Genomic DNA, 27,923 nt, shown 5'->3' on the forward strand with positions numbered 1-27,923 from the left:
TTGGATTAATGTTGGGTCTTGTGAAAAGCTCTTTAAAAGTCAAACATACTGAGCTGCTTACCAGCCAAACATACTGAGCTGCTTACCAGCACGCCTTTGAATTTTGCATCTGCCTGCTGCACTTTCAGATAATGGCCTGGAGAGCGAGGAAACATGGTATTCCTTTCTTCTTCTTGTAATCAGGCCATTAAATATGCCTGAGATTTCAGATTCTGCAACTATTTAATTGTGTAGCCCCTTGGGCTGAGGTCCATATTTTGGTGAGTAGTTCCTCTTCCTTTGGCAAGCAAACAAACAATCAACAGAAATACTGAATTATGCTAATTTCTAACAGAAGCAATGTCTTTGCCCAAAACATTGCAATCTACTGCATTTTAATTAAAAGCAACACATCAACAGTGCATCAAACATCTATTAGTTTTAATCAGCAGATTTTTCTGGAGGCTTTTAGGAGCAAATTGTACCTTGTTCACTCTTCCCAGGAGGAGAGGGGGAACAATGGATGAGCTTTGTGCAGGCACAGTGAGCCCTGAAATGCTGACTTTAAAAGGTATTTCAGAGGTATTTAAAAGGTGTTTGAACAGGGTGGAGGTTATACAGGGGAGAGCTAAGAGAATGATCCAGCATGTGCAGGGCTGTCTGTAGGTGGTATCACCTCCTCTGCTGTGGCTGCAGATAAATCCATCACCTGGAGTGGACCAAATGCTGTTTATTTGTGTTGCTGTCCTGGTTCCCTGCAGCAGGCAAGGCTGGGGGTTCCTGCAGGTCACCCCAGGGCTCTCGAGCATGTGCAGAGGCACTGGGTGCTCGCTGTCCCTTGGCTTGGCTCTTACTGGTGTGCAGGTGGGATGAGCCACCTCCAGTAGTGGCTATGCCCGGGGCTGGATGGGAAGGAGCATTTTATCCATTCTTGTGATTCCTCTGAGACTTGAGCTAAATGCTGCCAGTGTATAAAGTCTCCTATGAAAGCAAAGGGTTGGAAGCCTCTGTGTGGAGAGAGTAGCATGGAAAGCCAATGGAATGAGGGTAACCTTTGCTTTTTATAGCTCCTGGTATTTGCTCATGGCAGCCACCAGCAATGCCCTCTGTGTTCACAGTGCAGTGCTCCTGCAGTCACGCTGTGCCCAAGTAAACAGCTCCTGGCTGGGGTCAGCTGGAGTGGAAGCCTCTGCTAGGGAAGGGAGAACCCTCTCTTGTCTCTCCCTGGCTTTACTGGGTAGAATTCAGCTAGAGAGAGGGGCCTTGCCCAAGTGTCCATGGAGATGTTGTGTGGAAGGGATAAATGGGATCATGGAGGAGAAGTGGAGGGAGTGCAGGTGGCTGACACCTGCCCTGGCTGGAGCCAAGCAGAACACATGAGCTACTGCCCCAGCTCCCAGGGGAGCCAGGAGAGCAGGTGGTGAGCAGGGAATTGTCTACTCACATGAAAATCTGGGAGGTGCTGCTCAGCACTGATGTGGAGGGGAGAGGATGATCCACGTGGGTGCTCTGGGATTGTTCAGGCACAGTGACCATGGCTGTACCAGTGTCCTGCAGTACCCAGGGCTGGTGCAGGTGCTCGGTGGAGCAGGGACTCCAGAAGGGCTGTCAGAGCATCTGCTGGGGCTGATGCAAGGGGATGGCTCTGGGCCAAGGCTTTCTAGAATGAGCAATGATTTCTGGTGCCTGGTTGGAAATTGCTGTCAGGGCAACTGGCTTGGCAGACACTCGTCCTTTCTTGAACTCCCTATCACTTTTTGGAAATGGTTGCCCCTGGGTTTCATGTCCTGCTTCCAGCAGAAAGGAAGAAAGGGAATCCAAAATCCTGCCTGCAGGTTTGTACCTTGGATACCTCCCAGCACAGCCAGATCTCACTGTTTGTTTTTCCCTCTGCAGCTCTGGGAAGTGCCAGTGCAAAGTTGGTGTCACGGACCTGAAGTGTGACCGGTGCAGTGAGGGCTACTACAGGTTTAATGAAGCCACGTGTGAGCCCTGCCAGTGCAACAACCACTCCCAAACCTGCGACAACTCAACAGGTGATGATGTCCTCTTGTGACCATGGGGGTGCAGACTTCACCTGCCCCTTCTGTCTATGATTTTTCTGTTCTCATTCGGCACGCTCTGCTCGTATCCCCTTCATCTACATCTTTCTACCTTGCATACCTGAAATCTTAAATCTGAAATGGAAATGCGAGGTTGGAGCTGGTCTCCTTTGAAGGAAGGCAGTGAAAGCAGTGTGCTTTAGCCCAGGCTGCAGTGCAGAGCCTTAATTCAGCAGCCTGTATCAGAAATTGGGGCTCTGTTGTTCTCTGCACTTACACAAACACACAGCATGGACTTTTAAAGAGCTTTTGTTTAACTGCTGTTTACCTGGAAACATATACTGTGCTGGCACTGACGTAAGGGGACTTGCAGCCACAGGTAACAGGATTAGAGCTGGTAAAAACTGGCAGCACCTAATTAATATTGCCCACTTTTTATAAATCGGCCTTGTTCATTTTCCTTGATTATTTCTTTGACTGTCTCTCAGACAGATGTTGATGGAGTGCAAATGTTGAGGCACCTGTGCTTGAACAGCTTATGGGGGGGGCAGGGGGAGCCCAATTGCTTTCCAGTCTTGACTGGAAGGAGAGATCCTGGAGGAGCACTGTTATGGGACTGCCTGCGCAACACCTACTTCAGCCGCAGCACTCACTCCAAAATCCAAATTCTCCTCAAAACATCCAGGCTGAAAAGCAGTTCTGTAATATTTATCCAGGAGCTTAGAAAGGGGTAATAATTAAAAGTAGTGTTGCAAAATTTGTTGGCATAGAGGCAGAGCCCATGAAATCAGCTATTTCTGGGCAATTTGTGCCCGGGTGTTCCCTCATGGGCTGTGTGTTTGCAGTGGAGGAATGCCCTGATCTGTGGGCAGTGGATCTGCGCTCCCTGTGGGTGAATTACTGCATTCCCTTGAGGATGAATTACTCCATTCACTCCTATACTGAACTGTATGTGCTTATGTCCTACCAGTATTGAAGGATATAAGGCTGTCTCTAAAGCTGTGCACACATCAGCTGTGTTGCTGATTTGGAGCTGGGTGTGTAGGTTTTGTGAAGGGGGAGGATAATCTGCTCTTCCTTTTTTTTCCCCTCAATGTTCCTCCTGCTCTCGATTTAGCAAAGAAAATCCAGAACAAACCTTGCCCCTGGGATGGGGCTGCTCTTTCTGTTGGGATTGCCCAGTGCTGCTCACAGCACTGCAATGAAAACCCCTCATTTTGCTTAATGACCTATTACTGATTTGACAAAAATATTTTTTTCTTTTTATTTTCTTTTTAAATTTTCTGCCATCTGCTCTATTTGCTGCTGTGTCTGAGGAAACCAAACAAAACCAGAACAGAGAACAAAGCTGATTAAAAATTAGATCGGACACCTGCTCTAGAGACTGCACTCTGTGTGACCTCCTCAGCTTTACATCAATTCTGTGTAGCCTTTGTCAAATTTTCAAGGTTTTTTTCCCATTAATGCTGTACTTTGGGCTCCCTCTGCCGGCTCTGCAGCCGGCTCCTGCTTGGCATCGCTCTGTCCAGAAGGAATATTTAAAATTACTAGGCATAAATAAATAACTTGGGCAGCAGGAGCTCCCCAGCTGACAGCACTTCCTCTGCCATGACCGTTGTGTTCTGTGGTGTGTCGGTGCAGTGAGGTGGGCTGGTGCTTCCCAGCTGGGGTCCTGTGAGGTCTGATCCTTCCTGAGGGAATTATCAGGATGAGAAGTGCTATTAATTATTAAGGCTCTCCACAGCGATACCTGATTGCAAGCCTGTGTGTGCTCTGCCTGGCTGAGCAACGTGCTGACTCAGGGAAACACAGCCATTTTGCAGGGCTCGTGGAGATGGATGTGGGTGTTTTCTGCTGATGGGAAAGACATTGGTCCTGAAATGACCAAGGCAGCACAGGTGGGATTCCAGATTTATGCCCCTGTTAGTGCCTGGGGAGCAAGGTCCAAGGCAGCCTTGCTGTGACTAGGCAGATTAACTTCTCTTGTCCAAGACATCCATCCCACTGAAACAGTTGATCCAGGTTTGCAGCTGGAGAAGCCAAGTCTAGCACATAATTTCCCCCTCTAACCCTGACATCTCTCCCACAAAAACCACTGGCTCATGCCTGACAGGCTGCCGAGGGAAGAGCAAACAGTGTGTGGGAGGTGATGCTGAGCAGAGGGTGCTGGCAGGGCCCTGCTGGGTGGGTGAATCAGCTGCTTCCTGGGTTTGCTTCCTGCCCTTAGCATGAAGGTTGGCTGCAAGGACATGCCAGGCTGGCTGGGGATGCTTGGCTGTGGAGTCATCACTGTGGGAATTGAGGAGCAGGAGCCGTGTCAGGCTTGTGAGGGAGCCAAACTGTTCTGATATTAATAATAAAATCTGCTGTGGTCTTCATAACAGTCAGCATAAACCTCAGTCAGGATTTTTTCCTGTAGTTGATGTTGATATGAGACTTCTCCATCCCCCAGCAACACTGCTGGATCAGCTCAGTGAATCTGTCTGCTCTCACACTGCTCTGTGCCACTCTTGTTTATAGAAGGGGCTGTTGCCTTTGCAGTCTGGTACATGGGATTTAATCAAATCTTCCATCAGCTCCCTGCCACCTCACCGAGGAGCCAGCTGAATTACAGCATGTTCCTGGTGATGGATGGGCTTTGGATAGAGGCTGTGCTTTTGTAACGAAGGAGATTTTTCTTCTTGGTCACAGTAGTATCAAAGGATACGGTGTCTGTGAAGACATGGCACGTTTAGCTTCTGATTCAGGGGCTTCCCCAGGAAGGGCAGGTGGCTCTGTTTTTCTGGGAATGTCAGTGACTGCTGCTGCCTTGTCCTGGGGTGGAGGAGCTGGAGCCACACTGGTGGGATGGAGCTGCCTGTCCCCAAAGCAGGACAGTGGCACGTCCTCACCCCTGACCACCAGCTTTCATGTATAGGAAGAGGCTGCACACAAAAAACCAAAGGCATAAACCTGAGGGACCCCTCATGAGAGTGGGGGACTTGAAGCATCAGTGTTCATCTCACTGGTACAAATGCAAACTGAAACTGCTTTCCTTGGGGAGAATTTTAACACCAATGACTTGTGTTTACCTGTAGTGACCTTTTAGTGGTGAGTTGTGGGGCCTCTCTGCTGGGGCTACCTGCTTTTCTACATTATCTGTGTACGTGTGGAGCGAGGGGATGAGCATCAGAAGGTCATAAGAGGCCAGGATCATGTTTTGGCCAGAGGGCATCCAAAACCACTTGTGAGCTCTGATAATGGAGTGTGTTCCACATAGGTTCTTGCTCCAAATGTTCTGCTCTAGTTCCTGCTGCTGAATGTTTGCTTGTTCTCCTCTCCATTCCGCAGGCACCTGCCTGGACTGCCACGGAAACACCGAGGGGAAGCACTGTGAGCTCTGCAAGGAAGGTTTCTATCGGAGCACCCATCCTGCCCACGGCTGCCAGCACTGCCCCTGCTCCATCGTGGCATCCACCGGCACCTGCCACATACGTGAGGCTCTTGCTTTGGTCTAATTCCTCATAATGAAGGTTGCTCTCTTCAGTTAAATTGCCCCTCAGAGTGTGTCAGCCCAGCAAGGTATTCTACAGCCTGTGGAGCTCCTGTTTGTGGGCAGTGGAAGCAGCACCTGCTGTGATGGGTCCTGGTGCCTGTGTTGCCTCTTGGGAGAGCAGCTGTGCAGGGGAGTGATCAGAATCACAAAATAGTTTGGCTTGGAAGGGATCTTAAAGTCTACTTCCAGCTCCCAGTGTGTTGCTGCAGTCTGCTCTGAAGAGCCTGCAAAATTTTGCAGAGAGCTTGTGGCAGCCAGGTGAGGGGCAGGAGATGCTCAGCAGTAGCCCTCCATACTTCTGAGTCTGCTTCTGAACACCTCCATGGGACTTCATGCAGAGATTCCCCAAATGTAACTGAGAGAAGTTAGAGTTGTAATAATCATATGTAAGACTTTTTTTGATATTTCCCTAATCAATTTTGCAAGCAAGCTGCCTCTGTATAGGCCCAAAAGTTCTTTTGGATTGCAAGGACTCCCAATATAGTTCAGCTGTTCTCTGAAATTGCCTGCTTGAGGTGGAAATGTTCAGGAGTAATAATCTATTTCCTTAGCAACGTGCCAAGTTTGCTCTGTGAGGCTGGTACGAGGCATCAGAACTCCCCAAAGCTGTTTTTTCCCCTACTAACAGAGAAACTGCTGCAGTTCAAAAGTTGTATTTTCAGCTCAAAATATGAGATTGGTCAATACTTGGTGGCTGCTGATTTCTGTCAGGGTGTCTTGTGGTCAGGTCCCATAGAACAAACCCCACAGAACAAATCCTGCAGCGAGGGTGTCTCTGCAAGAGGCTGTGGCACATCCCTGCTTTGCTTTCTGTGTTCTCCAGAGCCTGGCGAGACTGTCCCGAGGTGTGACAGGTGCAGACCAGGGTACACTGGCCTCAACTGCAACCAGTGTGACAAGGGCTACTACAACTCGGACAGCATCTGTGTGAGGTGTAAGTGCAACGGGAACGTGGACCTGGCGCTGTCCCCAAGCGTGTGCCAGCCGGACAGCGGAGAGTGCATCGGGTGTCTGTACCACACCACGGGCTTCCACTGTGAGCTGTGTGAGGAGGGCTACAGCAGGGACCCCGGGGGCACCAACTGCACCAGGAAAGGTAAAAAGTGCTGCTCAAGTCAGTGTCAAGGCTCACTGTGCAGCTGCCCAAAGGTTGGAGAGGGAATGCTGTTAATTGTTCACATTGGTTTAGATTCATCTGGCCTCTAGTGCAGAGGAGAAAACCAGATCGTTTTAACACGTTGGTGCCTACTGGCCTTGAAGGATGGTTTAGAGTTAGCTCTGTGACCACCCTGATTCCAGACCCTGGCATGCACTGCCAGTGAACAAGCTGGAAAAACCAGTCTATCTGTAGTGTATTTAATGTAGAATGAGAGAAAATGGTTCTGAAGTTGTTCCTTCAGTGGTTATCTGGAGGTTGGTGGATCTCCAGCACCATGCATGGAAACATTACCAGTGTGATGTAGTAGATGAAAGAACCCAGAGTTCAGGGAAGTATTTGGGCACAAATTTGTCCTTGTCATGGACAGAGATTCAAGTCAGATCTTCCATCAGGAGCTAATGTGGTTTTCACTCCTGTGCTGCTTTCTGGGTGTGTAATCACAGAGTCCTTCCCTGCTCAGGGAGATGATCAATACAACAAAGTTGGATGCTCATTAGCTGTAACAGGGCTGGAAATGGCACTTTGCATCAGCTCATCCATTACCTCCCCCTGCACAGCTCTGGCTTTGTGCAAGGATCCACATGACTTTGCTCCATTAAAATTCATATGTATGGCTTTGCTTGTACTTGCAGTTTTCACCATTCAGTTTTATTTTAATGGCATTTTTATATCCAGTTCCTGATGTGAGGAAAGCCTGTCCCCTTTCAAGGGGGCTGGAACATGCTCCTTGAGCTTTCCCCTCTCCCTGACACCTGTGTTTTCCCTTTTTTATTAAGCAATTTAAAAGATGTGCAGCTTCTTTCTAGCTCCTTAAACAAAAATTGCCTAAAAACTGACATGCTGAGGTTACTGAGCATTAACTTGTTTTAGGTAAAGGTTTTCATAAATCACCAGTGCATTTGAGTGGCTTCTGGAGTGAAATCATCACCCAAGCTCTGTTTCAGTGGTCGCAGGTGAAATGAGACAGCAGGTTCTGTACAGCCTGGGCAAAGCTCAGCCCAACCCCATGTATCCTGTCATCCTGTCTTAAGCCTGACCAGGATTCTGGTGCTTTCAAGGCAGATAGAGAGGATATTCAAAGGACCAAAGTGAGGGTTTTCAGCCCCAGAGCAGGTGGTGCTCTTGCTGCCATGGCGAGGCACAGCAGGGACTTAGTGCTGGTGCAGTGTGGCTCTGTGCCACCCACCCAAGCACTGCAGCCTCCCCAGGAATGGGCGTGTGGGCTCTCACCAGAGCTCCTCCACTCCAGGAGGCAGCAGCAGCTCTGCAGAGCTGGCACTTCAATCAAGCAGCTGGATCTGATGCTCCCGTCAAAGCTGCCAAAGCAGCCCATTGAGTGAGCAGCTGCTGCTCACAAGGAGCTGCTCTGGGACATCTGGAGAGCTGGCACGGCCCCGGGAGTGGAACAGGCAGCGCTGTGTCACGGCCTGGAAGCAGCGCCGGGGCCAGAGCCCGGCACTTCACTGTGACGTTCTGGGAGCGCCAGGAAATGTCTTCACCCGAGGCCTCTGTGCCAGCCCTGAGCTGATGCTGACTCACAAATAAAGCCCAGAAAAGTGCTGTTTCCTTCTAGTGAATCAGCCATTGTCTCAGTTCTGTTTTTTCCCTACTTATAGCTACTGGCAGGGTTTGCTGGGGATTGAGTATTGGTGAAGGAATTTGGAAAGGATGACTGAATTCCTCATGCCCTTTTCCCAAAGCCAGAGATTTTCCAGGAACCTCTTGCTCCTGTCATGTTGCTTCCTATTGCAAAAGTTTGCCTGTTATCCCATAGAGAAATGCCTTCTGGCATTCAGCATCCTGAGTGTCCTTATCAACCTAAGGCAGGAGCTGTAGAGAGCAGAGGGGCTGCTGCAGGAAGGGGAGTCTGAGCAGGAACCTCAGTTAGGTGTGTGATGCCCCTTCCAGAGGAATTTCTTTCCTGATTGCCTGAACTGGGAATGTGACAGCCCAAAGTTAACTTGTGGGAGTTCCCCTGAGGGCCTGTGGCAGGACATGTGCTGAATATTTCCAGCTCTTGTTGCCACTGGAGATGCAACTTAGTGCAAAATTAGTCCTTCGGAAGTGACTCTCCTCCTCAATCATAATTAGTAGATGTTCAGGAGAGCTGGAAGCTGGATCCATACAGCATGGCACCATCAGCTGTAATTGCTGCAGCTGTACGTGGATTTAAAATGAAGTTGCTTTTCTGTTGGCAGGAAGAGAGTGGGAAAGAGGATGCAGAGAATCCTGTGGAGCAATAGGTGCAGAGAACATTCTGGCTGATTGAGGCTTCAGCTTGTGGAGTGTTCCTGTTGCTTGGACTTGAGAACCTAAAATAGATCAGGTTATTCATGTGAGGAAATGCTTTATTAGCTACATTTGTGAGCTTAATACTCCCGATTTATGGTGCTCTCTGAGGCCTGTAGCTCAACAGGTTTGATGCAGGCGTAATGAATTTGCATCCCACTTCTGAGATCTCAAGGTTAACCTGACTCCTGAACTGAGAAGGGAGTTATCCCATGGCTGCTGGAAGCCAGGCAGGTTCTTGGCTGTTGAGTGCCAAGGAAAAGACAGAGCATAGTCTGGTAGTTCCCATGTTCTGATCCTTCCTGTGTGCACATATGCCAGCAGCTGAAACCAAACCAGGATCCCAACCGGCCTCCGCTGTGTTCAAAAGCTTCTGAAGAACATCCACAGTCTTTTTTTGTTGTTAGGATTTGGTGACCTTCTGCTTCTGGCTGTGCTGACTGGGGATTTCCATGTGGCTTGTACATGACTTCATTCAAAAGCTGAACTGAGGTTATTTTGCCCTTTTACCTAAAGTGGTGCAAACACTGAACCTGCTGCGAAATGCTGGGACAGCTGAGTACTTGTGGTTCATTTTTTCAGTTTTGATCTTCTTGTTTGTACAAGTAGGGCAGAAATAATAATACTGTGAACAAAATCCTACATCTGGTGCACTGGTTATGAAGGGTTTAAGCTCCTGGAGTTGCTGTGTCTGAATGTGCAGCCCACACAGACACCGAGGGACACATTGGTACAGAGTCCAAACTTGCTGAGCTTGGTAAAGCCCTGTTTTCCTGGTCTGAACAGGAGCTGGACTGGGACTTGCTGTCATCATGAGCTCCTGTATTGAACCCTGAATCATGACTACTGCACCTGTCCCTCAGCACCAGACTTTTCAGAGGAATCCTGTAGTCCATGGGCACTTAGCACACAGAATTATATAAAAAAGCCCCAAACACAACCCTGGACAGACATTTTCTAAACTGCTTTGAAAAAATACCAGTTTTAACAGTGTAACCTTAGTTGCCATAATAACTGTTATATAAATGTCAAATCTCTTATGTTTGTGTTTGATTTTCAGCTCAGCAGATTTCTTATTGATCATTTTAAAATTTGTCTTATAGAAGCCACTCTTGGCCCAGAACCAACAGAGTTTACAACTTCTGCTCCAAATGACACCAAGGCCACATCCTTTTCCACAGCAGTGCTAAACAGTACTTTGTCACCAACAACTCTACAGACAGTATTTCCTGTAAGTTCCTCTGACAACAGCACCTCTGCTCTCGCAGATGTTTCATGGACTCAGTTTAACATCATTATTTTGACAGTGATCATCATTGTTGTGGTCCTACTAATGGGCTTTGTGGGTGCTGTCTACATGTACCGTGAGTATCAGAACCGAAAACTTAACGCTCCCTTTTGGACCATTGAACTCAAAGAGGACAACATCAGTTTCAGCAGCTACCATGACAGCATTCCCAATGCTGACGTGTCGGGGCTGCTGGAAGATGATGGGAATGAGGTGGCCCCGAATGGACAGCTCACACTGACGACTCCCATGCATAATTATAAAGCTTAGAAGTCATCCAGCTATTCCAAAGTTTGCTTCTCAAATAGTTACAGGGCTTGTGGAAGGGGTATCAGGATCCGTGCCAAGGCTCCACGGCGAGGAATTTGCTCTTCAGATACTCTCTTGTGCCGGGCGTGCTGTAGCTTGCAGGTGAACAGAAGACGGTGTAGTACATCTGAATTTCAGGTAGTGTGGTGAAATGCATTCTGTGTCCTGTTCTCCATAAAGATCCATAGAATTCACTGTTGTTATGAACTGGATTATGCTGAATTGAAACTTTTTTTAATGAAAAGGTGGTGGGGTGGAGAGAGCAGAACCCGATGAGGAATCAGAAGTTACTTGGTTTCCAGCCAACCCAACACTTGTGTCTTCATCTTTTAGTTCGAGAAGTAGCTCATGAATTAACAGTGGAATTTCAGGAAACAGGTCTTTGGAAAGGCATCATCTTAGTTCCTGATAGAAACTTGTTTGAAAAGGAGGACAAAAAAAAAGGGAAGTAATTGTTCACTGTGCTACCAAAAGGCAAGTAGAGGAGTGAGTTGCACGCTTAAAAAAGTCACCATTATCTGTTCCCACTAAGCAGGGAAACAGCAAAAAAAATCACAAGAACATTTGAGTGAGGGAAGATACTGAGCTTTTCCCTTTCTGAGTATTTATACAGGGTGATGATGCTATTAAGACATAGCAATCCATTTTTTTCTAGAAGGAGTTAATGAACTTGTATAGTTTCTGTGCAAGGGAAGACAAGAAGACATCTCAGGGTTGCCATGTAAAAATAAAAGCCAGGCTTAATACCCTACCCTGATAGAAATGGTGTGTTCTGTATATAAAATGTAATATATCTTCTTGGAATTGTATTTGTAATTATTTGTAAAAAAGACAAGCAACCAACTGACCAACCAAAAAAACCCCAACAACAAAACCATGAGCCCCTTCCCCAACCTCCCCCACTCCCCAGGTCATGTTTTATCCTCTAGGTTTTAATTGTACAGCGGTTAGTGACGTTGTTTAAAAAAGAAAAAAAACATGAGGATTGTTTAAAATACTGTAAATGAGATGGCAATATTGTTGGAGCTGGGCCTCTGGCAAACACCGACTGCTTAAAGCTTTTCTTCCATTGTCATTGAATAACTTCTTTTTTAGAGAAAATGTGAGTGCTCCCTACTTGTATCTGTCAAATTTTGCCATTCCTTCAAATACTGAGTGAATACCAGTGTTGCCATGACTAGGGCTGAGTAGGTGTCCAAAAATTGGATGCACCAATGTATTCCTTGCTTTTAAGTCTCTATATAAAATGCAAATACACTGTCACAAACACACTGAGAGCCTGGGCTCAATGGCTGAAGTTCTCCCAAGTGGGTGCTCATCGTGTGGAGGGAACCCATTGCCATCCCTGCTGACACGGTAGGGGGGATGTGCTGGAGGGCTGAGCTCAGCCCCCTGGCCTCCTGAGGGCCAAGAGCAAAGGACTCCTGGATTTGGGTGGAAACAGCTTTGAGATTAAGAGCTCGCAGGACCAGATCTGTGCTTCAAGGCTCAGAAGGTAAAAGTGCACAGATGCTTTCAGAATTTAATGTAGCACAAGTTGGTGTTGGGCATTCAACTGTGAAAAAAACCCTACAGGGAACAAGTTTTACAGATCCCCCTGGTTTTGGTGTGGGGCTGGTGGGCTGTTAGCAGAGAGAACAACAGGCAGCACAGCACAGGGAGGTCACACCTCGGAGCTCCTGGGTTGGTACCTGCAGTGTGTGTGCCTCAGGGCAGGGGCTGTGCTCCCTGTGCTACTAGTCCCACCCCTGGAAATCAAATTACTGCATGGAAACCAGGCAAGAAACAAATATTTCCCCTCACTCTTGCCCGGCCTCAGAGCTGCAGCTGAGTTGCTGTGCATGGTGGGGCAGTGGTGATGCAGGAACTGGTGGATGTGTCCTCTAAGCCAGGAAAACGTGAATATTTCTTCAGATGAGAAATGGTAGAGAGAACATGGTGGTTATTTATTTGATTTTTGGTGCTGTGAGGAGGTTTTTCTTATCTTTGGAAACTTGCGGGTGGGGGGGAAATAGGTGATTCAAACACATGCTGAAAGATGCCATTTCTGCCTCAAAAATGTGCTGCCTGATTTAAAGATGAGGCGCATGGCAAGGAGGAAAATCATTGAGGATGACCAAAAGAAGTGGTGAGGGCAGAATGTGTAATTGCATATAGGCCCAAGCTGTTGGAAAAAAGCTGATGGAAAAGCTCCTGTTGCCTGCAGTGGGCCTGGGTGAGGTCCTATACTTCAGGTAATAAATCTGGCTCATGTCATTCAGAGCAATGTTACTTATAGTTATAAAACGGGGGGGGACTGGAGAAGAAAATCTGGATATTGCTATCCTTGAGTTACTCATCAAACTTTTAAAGAGCAGAGTGGTGGCAAAATAGAAAGTTTCCTAAAAGTTGTAATTATTTAGAGGTGCTGATCTAGCGACACACTTGCACTTGGTCACTTCATGGGGTGGGGAAAGGTAATTTAGGAAGTGTCGGCTTCTGGGACTGATGTTAACAAGCAAAGCAAAGGACAGGTTGTTCACTTTAATGTTTCTAAAATACTTTAGTAGTTTTTTCATTTCTGCCACAAAACACCTCTTCCTTAAATTTTGCTATGACTGTGGGCTGCTCTGTAACAGGAACAGGCTTGGATTTTGGCTCACTGTAGAAATAAGGACCATCTGCTCAAGCAGAGCGTGGGCTCAGGTGCTGAACCCTCCTAGTTCCTGCCTGCCACAGCACAGGAGGTGTTGACACCTGGGCTGCTTCTGACCTCCAAAATACCCCAAAGGCTTTGTGTTTGGGAAGAGGAGGAGTCAGGATGCCCTGCAGTCGGGCTGCAGGGGAGGGTGGGACAGCTGCTGCCTGTGGATTGCACAGCTGGATTGAAGGGATGGAGACAGCCTGGTAAATGTGATGGGAAGCTTGGTTGGACAGGGAGGACCTGGCTGCCCAGATTTGGATGGCACAGGATGTTCCTGAACAGGAAGCACAGTGAGGATGTGGCACTGGCACCATGCTTGTCAAATGGCAGAATGACTCAGGAGGGACACAGCAGCCACCTCCTGCCACCCAGGCCTTGGCACACAGGAACAACAGTTGTAAAAGGAGATCAGTGCCTCAGCAGGGAAAGAATAAACAGCTTCAGCAGTTTGACTTTGGTGATGTGAGATCAGATCGTCTGTGCTCTTATCAATCGTGCAGCTTCCCCTGGCACCACAGGAGGGGAGGAAGAAGCTGAGCTGGTTCTGTCTCCATCACCTTGGGTTGGATTTTATGTGGAGGGGTAGCAGAGCTCAAACACTTGTGCCAGGGTACTGAGGGTCACCAGGACCATGACATGTGTCATCGCTTGTCATGAGGCTTCCCAGGTGCTGAGGTTTGTCCTGAGGTTGGGGTAAGGGCAGGTAAATCAGAAGCAGACCCTCAGGGCTGCTTTGAGGCCCAGCTGAGCAGCCAGCGAGGCCAGGGGAGCGCATCTCTGTGACTTGCAGGGCTGAGGTGGCAATACAGGTACACGTGGTGTTCCTGATGGGCCACCTGCAGCACCTTCTGCCTGGGAATGCTGTCCAGCTGCAGTGGTGGGGCTGTCATGGAGAAAGGCACTCAGGGCATGGGACACCAGCTGCAGAGCAGAGAGGAGGTGTGACAGGGCAGGAGGGCTGGTGGATGTGGGAAAGGAGCTGCAGGCACGATCCTTGGCAGTGTGAGGGCCCAGCTGGTCTGGCTGGGGTGAGTTCAGCTCGGCAAGCAGTAAAGGCAAGAGGACAAAATGAGCAGATGAAGGGCACAGAGCTGGGGTGGGGCAGGGCCAGGGCAGCCTGGAGGGCTCTCAGCTTGGGGGAGCATTTGATGAGTACCGAGTGCAACAGACATGTAGAAAAGTGGTTGGGTTAATGAGGAGAGATGATCTCAAATCTTGTGGACCACTGTAGCTGGAAATAGCTACGAGGAGCACTAGCCCTGGGGAGCTGTCAGAAGATGTCAGCCACTGGAATGATAATTCCCTTGGACCAGGCTGAGCAAACTTAGCAAGCATTTAGGAAAGAGGAGGGGATGTATCCAGCATCCTTCAGGTACCCTGGGCCAGTTAACCACTCCTGTGCAGCATCATCATCTTAAATGTTACAGGCAATGTAAATGTGGCAGAAAGTCTGCAGAGTCTCCTTTAAATAAAGGATATAAAAATAGTTTTCTCTTTAAAGTGAAGTTTTAGAGTGAGCTCCCACAGGACTCTGCTCTTTATGTGTCAGAGGAATGGATTAAAATAAGAAAAATGTGGGCCTTAAAAGTTGTACTTGCTCCCATCTGAAAACCATCAGTCTCACTCTACATCCAAATACGGCGTCTCCCAAGCATATGCTATGCTTACAAATGCATTTCTAAAAAGAAAAAAAGGTGTATGATTTGAATATATGTAAGAATTTATACAGAAGAATGTTATTTAAAATGAATAAAAATAAATGTATATAATTTGTATCTATGTCACTTGGATTTTTGCATTTGTGATTTTGTTCATTGAATTTCAGCAAGAGTCTTCTCAGGGACAGAAAGGATTGAATCCAATCTCATCCCAGTAATAACATTTGTTCCAAGAGAATTATTCCTTCATTATGCCCCTGTATGTGAGATGAGAACCAAGGCACAAAAGTGTTTTCTATCATAGATATTCATAAGCACAGTTGACATTCTGTGTCAGAGAATCCAGCTAAAAAATGAGCCCTCTGATCTCGTGTGTCTGCAATGAACCATCCCACCCCTCAGCCCTGTTTGGGAGCTCCACAGGCAAAGACTGTTTTCCCACTGTTTTCTGTATCATTCACATGGACACATTTTGTCAGAGATGTGAGTCACTAACAACAAAACCCTCAGAGCAAAGCTGGAAATGGGATGAGGCTATTGTATCAGATTTTTCTTCATGACCACAGATGTCTTTCAAAGGCCATTTTTGTTACAGATACTCTGAAATCCACAGTTCTGGGAGTGTTTGCAGAAGGGCCTGTGGAAAGCTTGCATTTCCTTCTCACTTGGCAGAGTTAGGAAACTGGTATTTGTTTTGCAAACACAACTGCTAAAGGCTCTTTTCTGTGAAAGCTGTGTCTGACTCTTCAGCCCTTTATTAAGCAAAGAACTTGGAGAGGTAAGGCTTCATACACTGAGCGAGCACGTGGTTTTAAGTGTTCATTCAGATGTTTGACTGAGCCAGAGCTGTGTAAGTAATGGCCACACTGGTGAAATTCAAGGGAGTTTATTGACACCTAATTTGCATTAGCAGAGCAGTTGGAGTGTGTATGACTTAACTTAGGAAGAATCTTGCTGTGAGCTGTACGAGGAGGAGGCAGAACTGAGTGAACCAGGTCCGCAGAGCAGGGAGTGAGAACAGGAGGGTGAGGGGGACGCGTGTTCAGCTGATGGTGACATCCGCCCTCCTTATGCCAGCACAGCACAGCGAGCAGCTGGCTCCCGTCTTGCTCAACTCAGCCCTACCACTGCACTCAGCAGAAGTCCTTCTTTCCCAGACTCCCTTTAGGACTCTCTTCCTGAGGTGGGAAGGATCTGGGGCTGCCTTGAGAAGTAGGAAAGTTCCAACATGGCTTCCTGGGATGAGGATTTAGTGTAATCTCCCCAAATGTGCTACTAATAAACTTAAGGTTAAACAACATTAAGCAGATTATCCGAAGGCAAGTTGTTAACTGCTTCTAAACAACACATTTCCCTGTCCTTTCTGCCCCTTGCAGGTGCTACTGCAGGTTTTAAAACATTGGGCAGTGCAGTAAAATTACCCAGGGAAAATCTCCATCCTGGCTGTGTGTATACATAGAATCATAGGACCACAGAATGATTTGGGTTGGAAAGGACCTAAAAGATCATCTCGTTTCACTTCCTGCCATGGGCAGGGACACCTTCCACTAGACCAGGTTGCTCCAAGCCCCATCCAGCTTAGTTCTGAACACTTCCAGGGAAGATAGAGAGGGATGTATCTCTATATATCCATATCTTTGTCCATCAGACAGACACTTTATGAAGTAATAAACTACACAAGGAGGGCTCTGCTGATTTCCTTTTGACTACAGTGTGTTGGACATGGGCTGTGACTCTGCAGACAGAGGTGCTGTGTGTGCAGAGTGATTTACTCTGCACTTGTGGCTGATGGATGCTGATTTAAAGACCTACATCAAATATGTAACATCTCTCTGAAACCTTAAACAAGAGCAAATTGTTATTATCCTTTCAAGTGAGTGAACTTACTCATTTTATGAAGATCTGCTCTGTAAACGAGAAAAAACCACATTTCAGCCTGGCTGATCAGATCCTGGTGCCGTATGGTAGACCTGATTTTGTGAACTTAATTTCAGTTTGCCAGTGGCCACTGCAAAAGGGTTTCAGTCACGTAAAGTGACCATTGTCTCTCGAGGTCTCTAATGGGGGTGTTGAAGGGACTAAACATCCCTTGGGGTCATCAGACCCCAAACACAAAGCATGAGACATGTCCAATTGGACAGGAGATGGACTTAAGAGCTTAGTTGTGCTGGGTAATGCCTGGCTCTTCCTGGCAGTTTGGGACTCTGCAGCAGTTCCATCATGCACATTATTGTACCCATGAAGCTGAAAGAATTAAGCAAGGATAGGAAGCCCACCACAACCATACACATCCAGAGCTGCAGTGGCTGCTCCCACCAGTCTGGGGCATTTGACAGGTGAGTGTCAATCTAAACAGTGAGCTAGTGCAGGTACATGGAGGAAATGGAGTTCACAGGGCACCAGGACAACTGGGAATAATAAACTCACAGAACTGGGAATAATAAGCTCACAGAATTCATGGCCTGCAGTCAGCCCTTATCCGTGGCCTAATTCCTGGCCAGGTAAGAGTCCCCTTGAGACAGCCCAGAGGAAAGTGAGTGAAACCTGACCTGAGTTGGTACCAAAGAGGAAACCAAATCCAGAAGAGGAAACCAAATCTAATGCACAGGGTCACTCCCGTGGGTGAGCCAGGTGAGTGTCCTGCTGGGATGGAGCTTCCTTGTGTTACAGAGAATGGTAAGAGCAAGTCTCAGCATGAGGCACCACTTGATGCTCTCTGGGGGCAGAGTGGCTGGAAGGTGGCCCAGTGGAAAAGGACCTGGAAGTGCTGGTTGACAGTGGCTGAACATGAGCCAGGTGTGCCCAAGTGGGCAAGAAGGCCAATGGCTCCTGGCTTGTACCAGCAGTAGTGTGGCCACAGGACCGGGGCAGTGATTGTCCCCTGTGCTGAGCACAGGTGAGGTACCTCGAGTGCTGTGTCCAGTTCTGGGCACCTTGTGACCAGAAAGACCTTGAGGAGCTGGAGCATGTCCAGGGAAGGGAACAGAGCTGGGGAAGGGGCTGGAGCACCAGGAGCAGCTGTGGGAGCTGGGGGGGGTCAGTCTGGAGAAAAGGAGGCTCAGGGGTGACCTTCTGCCTCTCCACAGCTCCCTGTCAGGAGGGTGCAGCTGGGGAGGTGTTGGGCTCTGCTCCCAGGGAACAAGAGAAAGGACAATAGGGAACGGCCTCAAGCTGTACCAGGGAGGTTCAGGTTGGACATCAGGAGAAGTTTCCTCACAAAATGGGTGATTAGACATTGGAAGGGGCTGCCCAGGGAGGTGATGGAGTTGCTGTCCTTGGAGGTGTCCAAGGAATGACTGGATGTGGCACTCAGTGTGCTGGGCTGGGTGACGAGGCGGGGATTGGTCAAAGGTTGGATTCCATATCTCAGAGGTCTTTTCCAGCCTAAACAGTTCTGTGACTCTGTGATGATATAAATATTGCAAGGAGGTATTTCAATCCTGGACACAGGTTCTAAATTAATTAAAGGAGGGCAAGGATGCACAGCAAGGAAGAGTCTGGAGCTGCACTTGTGACTGGCACTGTTACCCTGGCCATGCCCCGTGTAGGACGGGCCGCAACAGCAGCATTTAATCCAGTTCAGCATTTCCCGCTGTCAGTGTTCTTAAACGTCCAATGTAGATGCATTTTTTCCTCCCAAAAGTGGGAGAGCCGACACGCTTACAAACTTTGCTTTACAAAACCCCCCCCAGATTAATTAAAAATCCGCCTGCGCGGATGATGACAGTAGCTGCCTTCACCCCTGCCCGTTACGATGAGCAGTGACCAGAATGTGGAACTAACCCGTGTTTATTTCTTCCGCCAAGTCCAATGACGGCTTTGCGCTGCGGGGAACATGGTAAACATCAGCTCCAGCGGCTCTGACAGGCTCAGCAGGAGCCCGGGGGCCTGGTGCCTCCCTTCAAAAGCCTCTTCCAAATGGGTTTACTTTCGGAGCAGGGCCCGGGGAGTGGCGAGGATCACCCTGTCCGCGCTCCCCTCCCGTCACCTCAGGCCACGGCCTCCTTCCCTCACTCAAGATGGCGCCCGCCGCTCTCTCCCCGTTCGCCCGGCCAGCACCGGTCCCGCTCTGCCCTCAGCCAACATGGCGCCTGCCCTCGTCCAACAGGGCGGCTCCCATTCGGGTTCCACTGCGCCCGCCCTCTGCGCGCTTCCGCGGCGGCTTCAGCGGCTTCAGCTCGCTCCACGCAAACATGGCGGAAGCGATTGCGGGCGTTTGAATTCCAGGGAAGCCGCCAAATCCGCGCACAAAGGCGCCGGGACAGCGTGGCCCATCCATGGATTCGCTGCCAGGGGAGGACCTGACGCTGCCGCTGGCGTTCGACGGCAGGTACGGAGGGAGCTGCGGGGCGGGGATGCGCTCAGGCAGCGCGGGTGCGTGTGGCGGGGCCGGGCCCGCGGGCGGGGGTCGGGGGACGAGCCCCCCGGGTGTTCTGCTCTCAGCGCTCTCCTCCTTCTTCCCCGACGTCAGCGGCCTCCAGCTGCCGGACACCTCCCGCGAGAACCCCCAGCCCGGCCCGCCCGGCGGACAAGGTAAGGCTGGACCGCGGCCGGAGCCCGCACACTCCTGCCCCGGCTCGGTGCTTCGCGCTGGTCTCCAAACCTGCGGGAAAAACCGCAAACTTGCGGCAGAAAGGCCAAACAAAGGCTTTTAAGTGATGCGCTTTTTAAGGTAATTTTAGGGTTTTTAAGACCATGGAGCGTCAGCAGCTCCTGGCGTCACTGGTGTGTGCTCGCTGCCTGTGGTCATTAGGGCTCTCAGCCTTACATAAGATGATCAGCGGTTTTGCGCAGCGTGTACTTAAAACACTTGGAATATTCAGTGAGGCCGTGCTGCCCGTTCGCATTTTGCTCAGCGTTAGGGAAGTTGCACACTGTGCATCATCCACTTCTTGCTATGAGGATTTATTCCTGACAGTGCACCTCATATAGCCTAATTCCAGTGTACATCATAATTTAAATGGGTGATGGAATTTGGGAGTTCAAGTGATAGAGAGCTTACTGTCATCAGAAAGAAATGTAGGTACTAACATACAATGTAGACAGAGGGCCAAGCAGTGCCTCTCTCCCTTCCCAAAAGGTTTTGTTATGTTTAGATTAATGTAGACCTTTGCCAAATTGAAGCCCTACTTAGAGAGATTCTGCTGTCTGAACTTGTTCTGTCTTCTTCAATGTCTAGTGGTACCACACGTGGCAGAAGACACTGTCTCACCAACTCGAGCTCGGACCATGAAGGACTATGAAAATGTAAGCAGAACTTTTAATGTAAGACTCGGTGACAATATATGGCCGAGGTATTTCCAGCATGTTGGCTGAAGTGTTGACTCTTAGTTTGTGTCAGCTGTTGGAGGTGTGACCAGGTGAATGTCCCTGTCCACCCTTTGAACCTCCATTTCTTAAGTGTTGCTTTCAAAAAGCCGAGGTGGGAATTTGTTGTTCAGAGCAGCCAACTGTTGTGAAACAAAATTGGCATCCTCTGCTCAAAAGCTCCTGCAGCTCACCAGAAACATCAGAACTTGGTTTGCACATCTGCTGTTGATTTATTTCAGGGAAGCATCAAGTTTATTTTCATTTAGGTTAGTGCAGGATTTGTGTTTTTAATTCATTGACTACAGTATAATGCCTTTTAACTTTATAGTATGAGTGTGCTTGGAATGCTTGTGTAGTAAAAGTCTAGTATCATTGTGATGATTCTGTAGATTAAAGTATTTTGGCACTTACTATAATATAAAGGAAAACATTAGATTTAAAAAACACACTAACTTTATTGGCTTTTTAAATTGAGTAAGACAGTTGTTTATATCTGCTGAATGATGATTTGATTGGGCTGTGTTGCAGGACAACTTCCCCGTTAAGGAGTAGAGGAAAGAACTTTAAGACATTTATTGTTGTGTGGAAAAGCGGTACGGGGGGAAAGCAATCTAAAATCTCTGAGATGAATGCTGCAGATAAAGGCTGTGGCTGCTGCCTTTGGGCTGTGTCAAGAGTCTGCAGTTTCAGTGCACTGCTGCTGTTACCTTTTGTGGCAATGCTGTGTTTGAAATGAGTGTTTCCTATAAACTCTTTCATTTTCTTGTGGCCTTACATCCTCCTGAGGAGAAAGCTCTGCTCTTTGCTCAGAATTTAAAGCTTATTTTGGAAAGCCTCGGTGAAGGATGTTTTTTGCAGTTTGTATCTATTTCCCTTTCTTTCTTGTTCCTGTGTGTTGGCTGGGCTAGACAAGACACTGCCTTGGCATTAGTATGTACTTAAAATCTCTTACTGTGATGTGTGCCAAAGACCTCAGTCCAGAATATACATTCTGCAAGTGGTTTACTAGCTGCAGGGTTCTTGGGCACAGGAAAAAAACTTCAGAACGGAGGAAAAATCTGTTGCTGTTTGTCCTGTGTGATGTAGAGCAGGGGCCTCCCCACAGGTCTGGCATTCTGGTATGTTCAGACCCCTCATGTTAAACTGAGTTGTAAAACTTCCCATGGGATGAGAACTTTTATGGATGCCAGCAGTGTAATGAAGCTCAGAGATCCATTGACATGAAGGAAGAAGAATATACATTAAACAGCATTAAACTTATTTCTATAACTGTTGTTCATACAGGCTATAAGAAGGATGTAATGAAAAGAATGGGCTCTGGCCTTGTAGCTCAGAGAGAACAGGATGAATGTAATGACCCTTAAATGGGCTAAAAGGTGGATCCATGTAGGAAAGGTCCTTCAATGTTTATACCTGGAGAAGATGCTGAGCTGGATAATGTTGGACGTGCAGATTTTTGAATTATTTATGGTGTCCCACTTAGTTGCAATATAGAGGTAACCATCCTATGATAGAAAACCTGTTTACATGGGCAAAGTGAAAAGCTTCTCTAAGGAGGACCTTGTTATCAGTAATGAGGTGTTCATGAACAGAAAGGGTGATGGGTATCAAGTTAGGGAGCTGAGTAATAATGCTTGTGGGTTTCTTTCTTGTCTCTCCAAACCCACTTAGAGTTTTGCTGTAAATCTAAAACAGCCTTTGCAGTTGAAAACTGTTGTGCTGTGAAACCATAGCCACTGCTGACAGATCCCTTATGCACAAAACTGGCTCCATGCAGACTTGGAAAGGAGCTAATCTGAGCTAGGATTTGCTGCCATGCTGTTCATGCTGTGGAATATTCTGTGCAGTGTATATGTCATTGTCTTGGTTTTCATTCCTTTTGTTTAAATACAGAAATCAAAATGCATAAAGTAATTAAGACTGAGTCTTCAAATGTGTAAGTTCAGAGGGTTGCCATTAAAATCTTTTTGCAGTGTGAACTTTCTCACATTTTACACATTCTCTTTTATTAACCAATAACTTTTAAATTGTCTGCCTGCTCCAACTTTCATCCAAGAAAGTGAACATCAGAGATGACATTTGTTTCACTCCTTAGTTTATGATTACATAGTCTGTTTCATTTGCCTTTTGAAAATATTACCCTTAAGCACTCTGGTTTATACATGTGACAAGAGTTGAAAAATGCTGAGTTCTTTTGAAATCATTTTTTCCTTTTGACTCAGAAATATATTGAATGTATGGAGATTAATTAGAAGTTCAGCTGGTACAACTTCAGAGTGTTTTTGTCACTTGGACTTTTTCTGAATGAGCTGGGACTGCTGGGATTGATCTACTGAATGATCTACCCTGGTTGCTTCAGGGTGTGGGAATGAGCCACGAAGTTTATGTAGGATTTTTAGTTGCTTGGATGATTTTCACTTTTGTGAATAATGATGAGGCACCTTGCTGGGCAGGGATTATTAAACAGAATTGTTTGCAGATGCAGGTTCTTAGTGCAGTTACAGAGAGTAATCTTGGGTTTCACAAGCTAAATATTTTAGAAATTGTATTGCTAATAATTTTTACAAATAGCACTGTACTGTTCTGGAAAAACCTACATAAATATTTTATTAGTGCCTGTGTAACATATTAGATTTCCATTTGCTGAAAGCATCTGGCACGGGACACAAGTCTTATTTGAATGAATGTTTTATGCTTAGTCTCTTAAAAAAGTTTAGGAGCAGACTCCTTTCTTTAATGAAACCATCAACTAAGTTACTGCTTCTACAAGGAAGGTTAAAAGTGATAAGCAATTTTTTCCCCAAAGAATTGCACCATGAATTATGGGGTGGCACAAAGGTTTTATTGTTGTTCGATTAGGCTCACTTGTGTGCTTGTGGCTTTTCTTGCTATGAATAAAGTTACCTGGGTCCCATTAATGAGGCTGCCTTCCCAGGCTTTTGCTTAGAAAATATTTCTGTTTCAACATGGTGTCTTGTATTTTGTTCAAGTTCTATCTTTTAGAAGAATTACTTAATGTTGTTAAATTAAAAAATCTCTCCTGAATTCTTATTGTGTAAAGTTAGTCAGTATTTTGATACTTTAGGAATATTCTAAAGGGCACAAGAATATGTATTATATATTTAATTAACACATTCACAATTGAATGTGTGTGTGTGTGTGTGTCACCTACATGTATGTACGAGTTTAACTATGGCGAATGGGTGGAATTCCAGTCTTGCACTGTTGAAAGCAAAACTTTTGCCGGTTAGGATTGTTCCTTTTTTTTTTTTTTCTCCTTTTCTTTCTCTCGGAATTTTATCCCATTTGTCGCCGAAGAGCTGGGAACGACTGATACTTAAGAGACAAAGGATGTGGCTGTGGGGAGGAGGAGAAGGGGAAGGGTGCAGCTGGCTGCACTCTCTTAGCTGGGGAACTTTCTCTTGGGAAGAGCAGAGATACGGTGAGATTTTGGCTGGGGGGTGAGTGGCTGGGCTCGGCTCCTCTCTCTCTCCTCTCTCGCTCTCGGCACTGGAGGAGGGGACAGTGCTGGTGCTGCTGTGGGGAGCAGTCGCTGCCACTGCGGAGTTCTGTCCTTTACTGCTTTTTATTTTTTTTTTATTTCTTCTTTCACAGCAAATCACTGATTTGAAAAAAGAAAACTTCAACCTGAAACTTCGTATTTATTTTCTGGAGGAGCGAATGCAGCAGAAGTTTGATGGTCCCACTGAAGAAATCTACAAAATCGTAGGCATTTAGAATAACACCCTGGAACTGTGTCTCTTTTTGAAGAGTTTGTTTTGTGGGGAGGTTGCCTATTTCACTTGTCTTCTTAGTCTTCTTTTGTTATTGGAAATTTTGGTGTGATTGTTTTATTCTGACCTTATCCTTTTCAGTAATAACAAAATTAAAGTGACCTAAACCCTAAACAGGTGTTTTCCTCAGGTCTCTTTTCCATAATGGGATGGAAACTTGAGTCTCTCTTGATGCATGTTTCAGTAGTTAAGAACATAAATTGATGTTTGGGTACATCACAGTTTCATCTGAGTGTTGCTGCCTCGTCTTCTCCACTGGTGATTTTTATGTAATTGCTGATGTGTTGAAAGTGTTTGTCAGCTTCTGGGCCAAGGAGTTCTTTGTACAATTACATCATGAGAGGTTTTCTCAGGCTATAATAAAATAATTCTAAAATTACTGTTGATGAAATCAGGTTTTTAAAAGAAAATAAAATATCTTGTAGCTTAAGAAAAATATGCTTGGAAACCCTAGAAATTCCCAAACTGACATGCAGTACTCCCCATTAGAGCAGTTAAGTGTGTGTGTAGGGGATTTGTATTGCTTGAGTGCAATGGTCCTGAATGCTTTTGATATTTCTGAAAGGCTTGAACCTTGCAAAATATGCCTTTTAACAGCTAAGTGTCTATTCTTAGCCCACTGATACTTTATATTTGCTGGTCCAAGCAAAAAGTAATCTACACATTGCCAATAACTTTGGGGCTGGGTGATCTTCCAGTTCTCTCCAGACATTTTCATTCTTTTGTCACAGAACATTGAGCTGAAAGTTGAGATAGAAAGTCTGAAGCGTGAACTGCAGGAGAGGGAGAAGCTACTCATCAAGGCCTAGTAAGCACCAGTTTATTTCTTGATGTCCATTACTTAGGACTTGTTTCTATGTGGTTTTTTTTCCTAATGCTTTAGGAATTGGAAGAGATAAAGGGCACTTATCTAGAAATGTCTTGTTCAAAACTAATCCAGGCTGGCAGCTGTTGATTGCCCCATGGGCCTCAATTGCAATGGAATTTTCTTTGTTTTCCTGAGGACCAGATGAATTTTGTTTGATCTCTCCAGGTTGCTCAAAGGGTATTGCTGTGCTTTGAAGGGAGCCTTGCACAAGGTCATACTAGAAAGCAAAATTTAGGTGGCAGTCATGAAGGAGTGGTCATCTGATGTTGAGTAAGGAAACTCTACCTGTTCTTTTCCCACGAGGTGTTAACAAATACTGAAAAGGCAAATGGAGAGATCTCAGCAGCTCCATATCTTCATTTATTTCAGTGCTGCTTCTTGTAGAAAACACAGCTCTGCTGAAGGTTTTATAGTGTATTTGGAAGCTTTAGATACATAAAGGAAATATTTCACTTTTTCATCATACATCTGAAATGCTTCTTTATCCACTGTGCCAAGGCTTGTATGTGGAACTCAATGGACACTACCCAAATTGCTGTACAGTCTGTAGATGTTTGTATTTAACCTTAAAGTGATAAGCATGTTCCAGAGAAGGTGGAAGGTGCTTGAGCATAATCCATCAGCCAGTGGCACCTGAAATGTGTTCCACGTTGATATGCCCTGGGATTTATGTCTGTGTTACTGTCTTTCAGTAAGGCAGTTGAAAGCTTGGCCCAGGGTGGTGATGCTGAAGTGCAGCGTGGGACAGAGGCACAGAAGAAGATGCAAGAGATGGAGGAAATGCTGACTGGCAGAATAAACCTTCTGGAAGAGGTAAGTGGCCACAGCTGAAGGAATAATAAGAAATCACTGCTGGTTTTGTGCTGTTATCTGAGATTTGATACTGTGGTCAACCTATATTTTCATAATGTCTTTTTTCATTCCTCACTATCTATGCTTGAGATGGTTTATCCTGTATTTATTGCTGAGCCATTTCTGGTTACTTTACAGGGGAATTGTAGTGTAAATGGAAGGGACCTACAAGGATGATTGAAGTCCATTTAAAGTGAGCTCCTTGAGGGAGGAGGAAAGGGCAATTTCCATGACCTCTTATTCATTTTAGTGGAACTGGCATTTCTGAAAGCATTCTTTGTGCTGTTGAATTGGTAGAGAAGTTCTTAAATTGCTTCCTCTGTCCCAAATCAGTCAGTCAGGCTGGTGTTTCCCAGATCTGATAGGTTGAAGAGCAGATTTTCTAATCTCATGGAGATCAACTATATTCTGTAGCCCAAAGATAGTGTTGGCCTCTGACGTTAATTGTATTCTGCTTATGAATTCAAACATTGCAGTGTGGTTTTAGTCACAGGTTTACACAGCACCATGTAATTATATAGATCCAGGGAGTGCTAACAAAGATTAATTTCCTTCAGAGTTCTGGATTGACAGGTGACTGTTGGCAAAACAGCTTTTCAGGAGAGGGGCTGAGTGGGGAAGTTCACTGGGGAAGGAGCTTTTCCTCTCCCTCCCCCAAAGAAATACTTTTTAATTTAGATGTGAAAGCAAGAGGGGTATGACTTGTTAGGCTACAAGGAGGCTTTTATTTCATAAGAAGCTAAATTGGGTGAGCACAGCAGGGAAGCTTACAGTGTAAAAATGAAGATCTGAATCAAATTTGATGTAGTATAAGGCAAGTGTCTTTTTTTTGGCATTCTCCATTTCTGTGAGTTGGGTCACCCAGAGGAAGTTGACTGAAATCTGTGGCTGTTATCTCAATTTCTTTTGCTGTTCAAGAGAAAAATGTCTGGTTCATACTTTATCAGTTCTTTCCAACATCATTTATAATATTGTAAGAGAGTTTCAGTTAGCTACAGTGAGCTTTGGAATATTAATTTTATTGAACAAAAAAAGCCCTTATTTAACCTCTTTAATTTAAGTGTAGCTTTTCATTATGATAGTGGGAGGACAGTGGGACAAAACCATGTTATAATTGCTAAATCTAAAATCATAGCATAGGGGTACTTTTGTTTCCAGTTCTGCTATCAGTTAGGGTATTATTTATTTCTTTGCAACCAATTTCCCTTCTTTCTGTACCACAGAAAGTGGATTAATCTTGAAAATGCAGACACAGAGTTCAGAAGCATTTACAAATAGCTTGAAATACTTGGTAAAAGTTCCTAAACTAGACATCCTGACGTATGTTGGGTAGAAGAAACTTCAGTATGTGAAAAAATTCATGAGCATTTAGTTCTTATAGGCATCAGGATTGTGTGTTTTAATTTCAGAATCTTAAAGCTGCCCAAGAAGAGGTGGAAAAAGCCCTTGCAATGACAGAGAAGGAGAAAGCTCTGAGAATTGCTGCTGAGCAGAAACTTGCTTCAATTATGAGTGCCCCAGCCAAGGATATGGACAAGGTTACAGAAGCTGAGAAAGACAGGTCAGAACTGTTGAGAGTAATGTTTCTAACTGCTGGAATTCTTTATTGTTAAAGTGTGAAGAGTCAGCATAGGTTTGGGTTTGATCAGTTTGGTCCTACTCTTGGGTACAGGAGACTTACTGGCCATCTATGGAGTGAACAGCAACCAGTTTAGTAGCTTTGTGTAGCAAAGTCATCTTTAAAAGTACTCTGAAAGCCTAAAAGGGTCAGGATGTGTGAGACATAAGCTCCTAGGTCAGGCAGGTAAATTTAATGGGAAGAGAAGCACTGTTAGAAATACTTTTACAAGCCAGGTTACAAAACATGAGGAATCAGGAATGGCATCTTATGCTGCAAAGTTTTCATGTGTAACACTCAGGTCTGTCAGAAAACATTGTTATTGTTCTTGGAACACTGGAAGTGTGAAGATGTGCATTGGCAAAAGACAACATCACTGACCTGACTTGTTTTTAGTGGTTTTTTTTCTGTTTTGTTTATGTGAAATGAGAGCCAGCTTAGATACAAATTTAGATGAAACTGAGTACTCGATGGACACTTGGTGAAGGCACGTAAGGATGTGGTGTGTGAGCTAAGAAAGGAAAGAGATTAATAAGGTT

The 27,923-nt window shown here is 46.1% G+C and overlaps 2 protein-coding genes across 6 annotated transcripts in view; both read left to right on the forward strand.

Annotated features, from left to right (window-relative positions):
- The window catches only part of MEGF9 (multiple EGF like domains 9), a 50,173-nt gene extending 35,105 nt beyond the window's left edge, over positions 1 to 15,068 (forward strand). Inside the window, exons 3-6 of the mRNA XM_048325987.1 lie at positions 1,876 to 2,015; positions 5,352 to 5,495; positions 6,380 to 6,652; positions 10,108 to 15,068. Of these exons, the coding sequence (XP_048181944.1) occupies positions 1,876 to 2,015; positions 5,352 to 5,495; positions 6,380 to 6,652; positions 10,108 to 10,562 (1,012 nt within the window). The 3' untranslated portion in view covers positions 10,563 to 15,068. The remainder of the gene's footprint in view (positions 1 to 1,875; positions 2,016 to 5,351; positions 5,496 to 6,379; positions 6,653 to 10,107) is intronic.
- Positions 15,069 to 19,125: 4,057 nt separating this feature from the next.
- Positions 19,126 to 27,923, forward strand: part of CDK5RAP2 (CDK5 regulatory subunit associated protein 2) — a 72,399-nt gene continuing 63,601 nt past the window's right edge. For 4 of the 5 annotated variants that reach the window (XM_048325454.1, XM_048325453.1, XM_048325455.1 and 1 more), the window contains exons 1-7: positions 19,126 to 19,272; positions 19,414 to 19,475; positions 20,122 to 20,189; positions 23,868 to 23,978; positions 24,778 to 24,854; positions 25,607 to 25,727; positions 27,176 to 27,327. In XM_048325454.1, coding sequence (XP_048181411.1) covers positions 19,220 to 19,272; positions 19,414 to 19,475; positions 20,122 to 20,189; positions 23,868 to 23,978; positions 24,778 to 24,854; positions 25,607 to 25,727; positions 27,176 to 27,327 — 644 coding nt within the window. In that variant the 5' untranslated portion in view covers positions 19,126 to 19,219. Of the gene's footprint in view, positions 19,273 to 19,413; positions 19,476 to 20,121; positions 20,190 to 23,373; positions 23,695 to 23,867; positions 23,979 to 24,777; positions 24,855 to 25,606; positions 25,728 to 27,175; positions 27,328 to 27,923 lie in introns of those variants that run through there. The other variant, XM_048325457.1, reaches the window with a different exon arrangement.

Source organism: Corvus hawaiiensis, chromosome 21, assembly GCF_020740725.1.
Source record: "Corvus hawaiiensis isolate bCorHaw1 chromosome 21, bCorHaw1.pri.cur, whole genome shotgun sequence".
NCBI lineage: Eukaryota > Metazoa > Chordata > Aves > Passeriformes > Corvidae > Corvus > Corvus hawaiiensis.